The sequence below is a fragment of the Echeneis naucrates genome, chromosome 9 (assembly GCF_900963305.1).
Source record: "Echeneis naucrates chromosome 9, fEcheNa1.1, whole genome shotgun sequence".
Taxonomy (NCBI): Eukaryota; Metazoa; Chordata; class Actinopteri; order Carangiformes; family Echeneidae; genus Echeneis; species Echeneis naucrates.
The window spans coordinates 106,026-118,047 of NC_042519.1; the positions used below are offsets into that span (position 1 = coordinate 106,026).

The 12,022-nt window shown below is 39.0% G+C and overlaps 1 protein-coding gene across 3 annotated transcripts in view; it reads left to right on the plus strand.

The window, feature by feature from the left end:
* The window catches only part of arid3c (AT rich interactive domain 3C (BRIGHT-like)), a 62,969-nt gene that overhangs the window by 37,542 nt on the left and 13,405 nt on the right, over positions 1 to 12,022 (plus strand). For all 3 annotated transcript variants that reach the window (XR_003841115.1, XM_029511351.1, XM_029511352.1), the window contains exons 4-5: positions 9,284 to 9,467; positions 9,952 to 10,196. Coding sequence is in view for 2 of the 3 variants with exons in the window: in XM_029511351.1 (XP_029367211.1) it covers positions 9,284 to 9,467; positions 9,952 to 10,196 (429 nt within the window). In the remaining variant the exon portion in view is untranslated. The remainder of the gene's footprint in view (positions 1 to 9,283; positions 9,468 to 9,951; positions 10,197 to 12,022) is intronic.

Below are 12,022 nucleotides of genomic sequence, written 5' to 3' on the forward strand. Positions count from 1 at the left end.
AGCAATGCTGTGACAGCTGCAGGATAACATGCATTGATGAACTAATGATTTAGCTGCTCAGTCACTTGGGTTTTGGAGACAATATAGATTTTTGTTGGATTGTTCATTTCGAGACTGATTTTGGAGTTAGTGTAGAGAGACATTGTCAGTGCGAAGCAGATGAGCCACAGATTATTTCAACCCTGACAAGTATGATCAGAGACAATCACTCCAAACACACTGATATGTAGGTGCAAAAGGTGGTAAGTATCACAGCTTTCCACTATGAAAGCAACTCATGTTGCTCATGTAGCTGTGAAAAAAAACTCATTAAACATGAGATTAGCTGTTGACAATCCCTGGGTCCTCTGTGAGTGTTGGGCCTCTATGCAACTGCACAACCTTTGGACTGTGGGAGGAAGCCAGAGAACCTGGAAGGAACCAACACAAGTGCAGGGAGAACATGCACATTCCACGTAGACATCCCCAACACCAGAGAAATTAACCCAAAACCTTCTTGCTGTGCGGCAACAGCACTGACAATCGGGCCCCGTGCTGGCCTGTTCTCCTGTTAATTTAACAAAAAAAAAAAAAAATCCTGTGTAAAGCGTCTTCAAACAACCTTTTTGTTGGCTTTTAGCCTTGTTGTTTTTCATTCTTGTTGGAAGCAGAGATTTGAAGTCCTCAGAGTAAGCAATGACTGTTATAGCCTCCTTTGTGTGCTGATAAATCCCCAGGGTGATTTATTGTTGCCCCAGGGTTGTTAATTGAGTATTATCTCTGAAGGCCACCATCAGCACTTTTTCTCAAACAAGTCAACTTTTGTTACCTAATTACTTAAGAACAGTATGGTAAAAGAAAAGGATGCTTTGGAGTCAGCTTAAAAAATGAGTGAGTCTTCGATTGGTGTGACACTGTGACAGCCTGCGTACTCTCAGTTGGCTCAGTCTAAAAAAAAAGTGCAGAGACTCTGCAGCTGTGCAGGTTATAACATCTGTTTTTTAAACCTCAATCCAAAATTTGTTATATTCATTAGTCATAATTTTTATAAATCTATATTTTTTTTTTTCACTGATTTTAATTACAGTTATTGCTCTTCTGATCATTTGCATATGGCATTCCATACCAGAGATGTCTTTTTTTGTCCAAAAAATAAGTCTCATGTCTCTTCTAGTTGTAATGAGCGTTCTATCATCTATCATCGAGTGTAACAGTAGCCTGATAAACCTGTAACGTTAAGGTTATGTGGTTAACAATAAACCTGTAACCTGCCTCTAAGCCAACAGTATAACTGTATTTTTCTGTTTAACGTTAGCCAGTAGATGGCGGCAGCCGAACGTAACGTTACCCGTCCATTTTTATGTCATGTCAACGCCACTCAGTGCAAACAAGGGTTAGGGTTACACTCCCTAATCTTTTCAAATATTCAGTTACAGTCATAGTTAATGTCATCTGAGATGCGAGTTCGTGAGGCACGCACCTGATGCCTAATATGGTTATTACCGTGACAAAAAGGAGGTAGTGACGTTTGAAAGTTTCCTCAATGTTAATTCGCCAGAAAAAGAAAACATGATTGTTCACGAGTCTGAGTCGAGTTAAGGATGGTCGAGGAGTTAGCGTCCCTGCAACATGACTGGATTGTCAGGTTGATTCCGACTTGGGGACCTCCTTCTGCCTACTTCCTGTTAGTTTCCCTTACACTTATCGGAATAAATACAACAGCAGGAACAGCTGTTTTGAGGTCAAATTTTCCTCTGAGACAATAAAGCCTTTGTCTTTTTAATGTCCATCTGTGAGATTAAAAATACACATCCAAATCAGTGCATTTGTCCCCTCGTCTGAAAATAAGAACATAAACCGTCTGTTTGCCCTGCGTTGCAGCATTTATCATTCATTTCAGGGGTTAAAAGTGAAAAGTCAATGAGACGGAGAAATTCTCATCCCATTATCGGCTCAGCAAAAAGTGAGCACATCAGCAATGAAGCCAAGCGTGGAGATGATTACCTTGCATCTATGCCCCCGATGTTTCACATTGGTCCAATTACAAACTCCTCTTCTTTCAGCAGCTGAGGGATCAACTAAAGATGACTGTTTCGACTGAATCCGATTGGACTGAGCAAAGTGGATTTCTTCCACCTTGTTTTCCATTACTCATTGTCATAATGATACATGGCCTGATTAGATAGTTTGTGCTGACAAAAGGTCCATCCTCACTCTTTTATTCCTTATATCTCTTTCAGGGAATCAGAGGGACAAATACATCACTCTGAGTATTGAGCCAGCATAAATCTTGTTGTAAGAAGCTGTGTCTGGTCAAATTTTGTCAGACAAAGACAAAGACTTATTTATTGCCTCAACCTTGTTTTGCTGGCTATTGTCCCTTCAACATAATAATAGTTTTATAGATCAGCATGGATACATATTATAATCTGTGGTAATAAAGATAAGATGCAGTGGGACAGAGGGTGGAGTTTTAAAATTTCTGCACCTGCTTTTGTTTTTTTCTCACTCATCTTATTGCTCTCTCTCTCTCTCTCTCACACACACAAAGAGAGGGAGATCAATCGCACCAAATCAGAATATAGTGATTTTTTTTTTTTTGTAATTTTAGGTGGAAAGTAGAACTTGTATGTATTGTAGATTCATGCAACATACACTTTATAGCTGAAGAAAGTCCAAGAATCTTAGAATATCTATTTTTGGGTTTGGTTAAATGCTATACAAAAATACTGGTTAAGTTCTATCTTCCAGTCTAGTCCAGTACAACAAACACAATCATGGGCAGGACACAATGACTCTACATGCTGCCATGTTATGTGAACGCTATGATCATGCTACACTTAACATATTGTCTCGCAAGCTGTGAACAAACAAACAGTTCAACATTGAAACAACTGGCCATGCTCTCTAAGTAAACTGTTAAAGTACTGGATAAGAGACCAATCCCATCGTTGTCTGATTCTGAGATGGTAAAGATGGTAAGATGTAGTAAAAATACAGGAACATCTGAATTGTCCACAAAATTCTGCATAAAACAGTGCTGTTTTGCCCCCTTACCGATTTCTTAGTTTTTGCATTTTTGTCACTCTTAGCCATTTCAGATCAAGCAAACTTAAATACAAGTTGATAAGATAACTCCCAACTAAACACAAAATGCCGTTTTAAGTGCTGATTTTATTAATCAGGCCTTTGTGTGGCTATGAAATTGAACTCAGCTTTCCACAATAATATGATTAATCACAGTTACCTCATCATTTAACAAAAGGGGCAATTACCTCTGCACACAGGATCATGTAGGTTTGCATAGTATTTTTCTCTTAACAATTAAAATCATCACAGAAAAACTGCATTTTATGATTAATTGGGTTATCTTTGTTTAAAATTTAAATTTATTTGATGATCTGAAACAGTTGAGTGTGACCCACATGCAAAAAAATAAGAAATCAGGAAGGGGGCAAATACTTTTTCACAGCACTGTACAGCACCTCTGACCCTTCACTCGCTCATAACGTAACAGTAACAGTCAAACAGTCAAAGACATACATACATACTATACATATTATTTACAAAAGGAAGTTTTTCTATGCCACTGTTGCCAAGTGCTTGCTCATCGGGGGATCTGTTGGGTCTCTTTAAATAAATTTATAAAGAGTTTGGTCTAGACCTGCTCTATATATAAAGTGCCTTGATGTAACTTTGTTATGATTTGGTGCTATACAAATAAATCTGATTTGATTTGATTTGATTTGACATACTCCACCTTTACAGCACACTTACCTGGTTCGCTGACAACTACACCTGCACACACTAGACTGGATTGTATATGACACGTGTTAATTGTTAAATAAATGTTGCCTGTCTATTTTTGTGATTTATGTGCTGCTTCTGTGTTGTGATCATTGTGATGTGCTGCATGGCATCATATGTGCTGCTTCTGAGCTGTGAACATCGTGATGTGCTGCATGTTACTGTATGTGCTGTTGATTTTGCAGTGAATGCTCTGGGACATCTATGGTTGGGCATGCTGCCTGCATACGTACATGTGATTTTTATATACATTTGGTGTGTTGTGTTTTAGTGATTGCATTGATGCTGCTCTTTTAGCCCTGCATGTTCTGCACTGCTTCTGTACTGTATTTTAGTAGCAATGTTATAACTGTATTGTATCTGTATTTTAGGTTGCCTATTATCATCTGGCCGGGGACTACAACTGGAAATTAGCCACCTCAGCTAAAGCTGCCCTATTTACTGTTTTGTTTGTTTTTTTGCTACAGTCAATTAATGGGGATTGTCCACAAAACTATAAATAAACAAACTAAAACTCAACTACCAATAATGGACACCTCAAAGCATAATATAAACTTGTCTGGAAGAGATAGTGCTCCAGGGAAAGGTACAAAATCAACAGGGATTACTGAAACTTTGAGATGATTATCAAGCAGAGCTTATTTAAGACCTTGAGCTAATTTAAGAACTTGAGAGCTTCACGAGTAGTAAACCACATGCAGATGTCTACAGGTAATGGGCTACAAGTGTCAAATCCCTAGTATCAAGCTATAAAGGTTTATTTAGCACACCAAAATGAACTCAGCTGACAGGAGATGTGAAATAAAAAGGGTCTTAAAATACTTTTCAAGTGTTGGAGAACGATATATCTGATTGCCTCTCCCATTCTGCAGTAATCTCCTAGAGAGTTGCTGCTTTCAAAGACTTGATCAAGTATCAGATTCAGCATGATCTGTTGCATTTAAATGGGGCCGTACTGGGTCAAGAAAGATCCAAGGAAATGGGGACTAAAGCCTGGTTTATGGTCCTGTGTTAAAACAACACTGTACCTACACCATTACCGTGACACCGTCGCAAACTCTACGAACTTCTCTGTCAAATGCAATTCACCACCAGAGCGGTAAGAGGCTGCACTCATTTCCTGAATGGTTATCATCTTTAATTGATTATTTCTTTAGCTTCCGACTTTTCCAGTCACAGTGAACAATGGCAATGGCAGTGCTTTGATTAAGGTTCCCTCTGATGGGTCTGCTGGGTTCATCAAAACAAATCAAATCAAATTTATTGGTATAGCGCCAGGAGTCAGGAGACCTGAGGTGGTGTGAGTCAGAATTATTTTTATTGAAAATAACAGGTCAGAACTGGAGCCAGGATATGTGGATTGAGGCTGAGGCAGGGACAAAACACTGGGAGGGTCAGAGGTGGTGCTGGTGGTTCATGTGTGGCTGGTCTGGGTCTGGAACTTTTCCATAGCTCTTAGAACTGTTCTAAGAATGCCATTTTGAGGGGCTTTTTTGGCCCCTACTTCAGGGTAGGTATTTTCGCAGTGCAACCCTATTTCATAAAAAGTTTTGTCTTGGCCTGCTCTATATTTAAAGTATCTTGATGTAACTTTGTTATGATTTGGCGCTATATCAATAAATCTGATTTGATTTGATTTGAATAAGAACATTGTGTGACATAGGCATGCGGTGATTGGTCCCGACGTAGGCATACCACAGTGGCACAAAAAGTGGGTATTCAGCATACCCCGATCTCATAAGAGTCCATTATAGAATTGTGTTGTAGAAAAAAGAGCAGGACCGCTGTGAGCACTGACTGAGCAAGCACTAGTAGTGAGTTGACGTCCATGGGAAAAGATGGATAAAGCAAAAAAGCTGTCGGAGGCTAAAAACAGCAAAAGAAAGAGGGAAAAGGAGATGGCAAGTCAAGGGATGCGACAACAGTTGAACAAAGGGACAGTGAAGGGCAGGAAAAACAATTTAAAGTGTGACATGACTACATTATTACATTATTATGATTATTGTTAACAGAGAGGGTTCTAAAGGATCTTTGTTTGTAGGCTTCTTTTGCACTTTAAGGCATTATGCTGAATTGGTTGTAATGATAATGTTAATGTTTGTAAATGTGTAGCTGTTTATCATTTAATTATGGTAGGCCTACATTGGCTGATATATAAAATAAACGCTTATTATTTAAAGCCCATACATGATGACTTATTTATTATTACTATTCTTTTTTTTGGAGGGGGGGCATATTTTGTTGCTGCATACCCCCCTCACCCTGGGTAGCTGCACCCCTGGCATACTACATGCCATTTTTAAAAAACCCATTTACAATGTTTCCAGAGTAAACACGGAAGAAAGAAAAAGAGAGAATGGAGAAAAACAGCGAGAAAGAGTTTTCGCCTCTTAGCTCTTCATCTTGCTCTTTCAACCACATAATTTGTACATTATATTTCAAACTGAATTATTATCATGACACTCATGACACACAACAAACACATAGCTCTGGTCACGTCGTCCTCCATCTTGTTGTTGTTGTAATTGTATATAGCACAGAAGCAACATTGCTATACCGACCGTTGATGGGCTTACATCACGTCAACATTCCTACTGGTGGTGCGAATGCACACATATAAAAGGCCCTAGAACGTTTGTAGCTTCAGGGGAGCTCCCCAGTTTGTTGTTCCTATCAAATGAGACCCTAGAACTGTTGTTACGAAGCGCCTCGTGACAGGTGAGCCAAGCAAGCAGATCAGAGAACCAGGTATACATTATTGTACCTTGATGAAACACAACTGGTATCCCAATGCACCAGACCCGAGAGAAAGAGAGAGAAAGACAGACATGTGATATTGGGTCTTGTGTCATTTGCTGGTGTTGGTCTAATGTGTTTTATCACACCTCAAGTCAAAGCAACAATCTACCAGGAGATTTTAGCTTCATGCTTCTGTCTGCTGACCATCTTTACACAAGTGCCGATTTCCTTTTAGAGCTTGTCTCCCAGGAGTATCAAAACGATTAATAACTGGTTTGCTTACCATGATATTACTATGTGTGATTGGTGAGCCGACTCACCTGACTTGAATACCAGTGAATATGAGGAATTGTCAGGAAGATAAGGAACATCCATCCCAACATACATGCACTTAATTTAGAAAACATATGAAGTTGCATAAACACATTAAAAAAACATCTTCGTCAGTGAGCTGCAAATAACATCAACAATCAAATAGACAAACACACAGCAACTAGCACCAATGACACCTGTGTTTCCACAGTACATTAAACCTTGATGAAACAAACCTGGGACTTATTTTCATGTATGTATAGTAATAATGAATAATTATCCCAGACTTGGGGCCTTTCTGTGTGGCCTTTCTGTTGATTGGTGACTCCAAATTGCCCATAGGCATTGGTATGAGTGTGAGTGGTTGCTTGTTTCTTTACGTCTCTACGTGTTGGCCCTGTGATAGACATGTAACTGTCCATGGTTTTCCTCGCAATTGTCCAGAACGTTGGCTGGGACTCCAGCATCCCTTGCAACCCTAGCAGATAAGCAGTTAAAAATAAGTGAGTGTAAGAGAGAATAATTAGTAATTAGTAATTGGTCAGAGAAAATAATTAAAATATGTGAATATTTTCGTAGTGTAAGTGTTGTCAGATTTATGAAGATTTATTCTGAATGTGGGGCGATATAGTGCAATGTAGTCTTTTGACAGTCTACCTTAGAAGTGGCACATTGCCGCCAGATTCTGTGCTGCCTTGTGATATGGTACAGGTGAGTACTGGGTGGTGGACTAACATGCACTTGACTCCTGGCTATGGTTGCTGTATTGTTTGGGCTGTCCATCGCTTATGGTTCGACTGGTCTGTTATGTTGTTTTGTGAATCACTTTGTAAACCATTGTTTTTAAAGGTGCTATATAAATAAAGTTATTATTATTATTGTTGACACCAGGCAACAGTAATCCTTTGGCAGCTCAGGTAACTTTCTCAGCCATGTACAACTGTGCTGCATGGCCTTTTTCATACTGTGCAGCTTATTGCCCAATGAGAACCTATTTCGAACAGTCTGTTTGTCTGTGTTAGTCCCGGATTTCAATCTAATGTTTTGTTTTTTTCACTAAACTCCTCAAACATAAATTGACAAATAAAAGAGTTATCCTAACTAAGTAGTTCTGATTGGTCTTCCTCTGAACTCAGCTCACAGAGCTGCCTTCTGTCATCTTCTGCTCAGCTCATTTTTCAGTCTAAATCAAGCTTTTCCTGCAGATGATGTCCCCAGCGTGCACTGCCTCAGACTTACTGCTGCTGTGTGTCTTGTGAGCAGGGAGGAACATCAATCCTTTGTTTCAATAGTGACTCATTCATTCACATGCCAGCACCAGAAAATGAAGCCGTAATTACTGCCCTTAATTGATGTGGTTTTACCACCTCAGACGATACTTCAGAGCCCTGCTCCCCCATGCTGCAAAGGCCTCACTGCTGTTGTTTGCACAATATTTTTGCAGCTATTGATCACTATTATGGTAAATCCAATGGGCACAATGGAACTCTATCAGCAAAATGCAGGTTAATTATCTCAGGGTCAACCACTTTGCGATGCTCACAAAGAACCAGCTCCTCTCTGTTTATTGCCTGACATTAAATAGCAAATACAAATTATTATCTGAGCCCATTTATTTGGCTAATTAGGTGGTGGTTTGACAGTAATTAATAGGGGATGACCTACCATTTTAAACAGAGTGGATATCTGAAGATTCAAACAAGTTTTAAACAGCCAAGACTCATTTATCTGTAGTTCTACTGTTCTCTTTGTCATCAAATTTTCTTTTTCATTACTGTAATGTTCACACAACTCTCCTTTTCTCCTTTTCGACTCTTCTCTTCGTTTCTCCTTTCTTCTCACATCTTTTGCCTTGCCAAACATGTAAATATAGCATTTTTGTTTCCAAATGTCAACAGACAATCCAGTGTCAGTGATTACTTCTCATGTAGACAGAGGAGAATTGGCACAATGGCACAGATTTGAAGAAAATAAAAATACTAATAAGACCTGTGTGTAGAATAAATTTTAGTGCTTAACTTTCAACCCTAACACTAACCTTTAACAAAAGTGTTTTTTTCTGTGTATTTCTGTTCTGTATGCTGTACATGTTTTAACATTGCGTTGATGTTTTAGGCATGCTAACGTTGTGTTAACATTAGAACAGTTTGAGTCCAGTTGATTTCCATGTGTTTATGTTTCGTTAATGTGTTGTTTTCATGTGTTTAATGTGGTATAACCAAAATAAGACCGTGTTTTCTTTTTTCATAAAATCTTTGTGATGAAGGAAGCAGCTGCTCATCTCAAACTTTCAAACTTAGGAAACTTACATTTCCTGTTGTTAACCGAGCTGTCAGACATTTGACTGGCTCCAGATAAATTGGCTTTATGAGGAGGTGCAGGAGCCTATTGATGAGAGGAACCAAAGTTAATGGAATTGATTGAGTATATTGTTTGCTTTCTGCAGGGACTCCAGTGAATCGGATTCCTATCATGGCCAAGCAGGTGTTGGATCTCTACATGCTCTACAAGCTTGTCACAGAAAAAGGTGGCTTAGTGGAAGTCATCAATAAGAAAATATGGCGTGAGATCACCAAAGGCCTTAACCTCCCTACCTCTATCACCAGTGCAGCTTTCACCTTGCGAACACAGTGAGTAGAAAACTGAGAGATGTTCTGTTACAAAAGGGCAGGTGTCTTATCCATGTCCATCATAATTAAAATGTTTTGTTCTCTTTCACATCATATATTCTCATATAGCATATATTTTATTTACCTAACTGATGGAAAACTCAAGCCATCATGCATGTGGTCCTCAGCTGCTGTAATTCATAGTGAATATAATGTTATTCCCTGACTGTTAAGACCAGAACTGCTTACCTCACAACCTTAAACAAATATTTCATGAAATAGTGGCCAATTGGTTGAAATGTTTTTGGTCACTCATGTTCCTGTCCCTCTCTCTAAACTCCTCTTTATGATGCACATTTTTATTTCCTTGACCAATTCCAACAACTTGAAGATTGAAGTTTCTCTGCGGGACAAATTTTTCAATCCTGCTCCCACCCTAAAAAAAAAAACAACCAATCAGTGATGGATTGACTAAAGTAAGTAAATCACTTCCTCTGCCTTGCAGGTATATGAAGTATCTCTACCCATATGAATGTGAAAAGCGAGGACTGAGCTCTCCTGGTGAGCTTCAGGCAGCTATTGACAGCAACCGGCGGGAAGGCCGTCGGCATACCTATAACTCCTCCATCTTCAGCTACTCTCCAGTGGGCACACCTACCCTACTGCCCTCACCAAAGATACAGATGTCCCACCTACCTGCCCTCACTCACAACAACAACCACATCTCCCAGGTGTCTGTTATAAAAAAAGGTACAACAACACACAATGAGCATGATCTAAAACACAAGACCTAACTCACAAGATTTTCACGACATGAAAAAAATTACAGCCTAGCAGCTTCTGACTAATCCACATGACACTCACTACCTGCAGATTTTTCAAACGCGTCACATTATATTATTTTCCTTTTAGGCTTTAAATGCAAAATGACTGCAGTAATGTTTTAAGTATATATCTATCTAATAATGAGCAAAATCTGCAGAGTATTTGTGATAAGAAACTGGCAGTCTCCACTGTTGCACTATTGGATTAATGTAATGTAAATATCCGTGATACTAACTGTATCATATCATTATTCTTCTGATTCAGTTCCTCCTTCATAAATTTTTGTTGAAGCAGAGATGGCACATGAAGTATTAGACAAATTACATCTTTTTGAGCAGTTGTTACAAGGTTACCCAACCACACTTGTCATGTTTTCATGTCAGAAATTGATTCCACAATTGCTGCTCTCTTTCCATCCATTCATACTCATGTAACTTTAGGGAGTTATGATCACAACCCACAAAGAGGAAAGAACTTGCAGGATTTCCTTGTCTCAGCGCTGGCCATTTCCAAAATGCTCTCAGAGCATACTACAGAGAGGCTGACAGTACTTTAATAGCATATATTGAAGAAAATATAGCACGTGGCTTCAGTCACTGTCACTGTATTTAGAATCTTTTTAACCTTTAAATGTCTCTGAGTCAGTAGTGTCACCATGTAAACCATCGACTTGTCTTTCAAACCTGATATTGTAACTTTAATTAATATGTCACTTTGACTCATATCTTTAGGTTATGTACCACAGACTTTCAAGATTAGAGTTATTAAACCACTGCTGAAAAAAATCTAAAACTTTATCAAGATATTTTTTCTAATTATAGACCCTTATTTAACCTCCCTTTCATTTGAAAAATCCTTAAAAAAACAGTCACAACCTAATTTCGTGAACATTTGCATAGGAATGGTTTGTTTGAAGATTTTCAGTCAGGATTTGGAGTATGTTTTACAGCTGTAGGGCTGTGGGTCTGTTGTGCGCGTGTGCATGTGTGTGTGTGTGTGTTTTGTTTCCTCTACTGTGGTTGGCAGACCACACCTGTGCTGAGTTGGAACACCAGGCCCCAGACTAGAAAAGCCCAGGGAACACAAGGAACAGAGCCTGTGGGCCATTTGGCAGTCAGGGTGTTGCGAGGTGTGGTTAACCCCTCAGAGTGCATGTTGTTCGAGCAGGTGTCCAACCCTTCACTTTTTTGGAAAATGCTGTCAGTTGTTGCTGTTGTTATAGCTATTATTGCTTATTTTTTAATAAATTGACAATTTTACATTTATACAAGGGTTTTCTTTGCTTATTTTATTTTGTGTCAGCTTGTCTTATTGCCAACTTCCCTGTAAATACATTGTGGGTCATAAAATATAGCTAACACAGAAACAGCTTTTTGCAAAAGTCACCAATTATATTTTCATGGCTGAGTTGCCATGTGAATGAATCGGCCTCCATACTCATTCCTTTAGAGCCTAGTGCTGCATTTGAAACCACTGAAGATAATATTTTATGACAGAGACTAGAAACTGAGAGTAAAGGAACTGCACAAAGCTGGTTTGAATCAATTATCAGATATCTCTTTTTTCATGTCAACAATACAGCTTGTACTATAGCTAATCATGCAGTTCTACGAGGTTCTGTACTTAGACCAATCGTTTTCACCCTACATATGCTTCCTTTAGGCAATATTATCAGGAGGCACAGCACAGCATTATCAGGAGGGTAAGGATAGCCTTCTTTCACCTGCGCAGTACTGCGAAAATCAGAAATA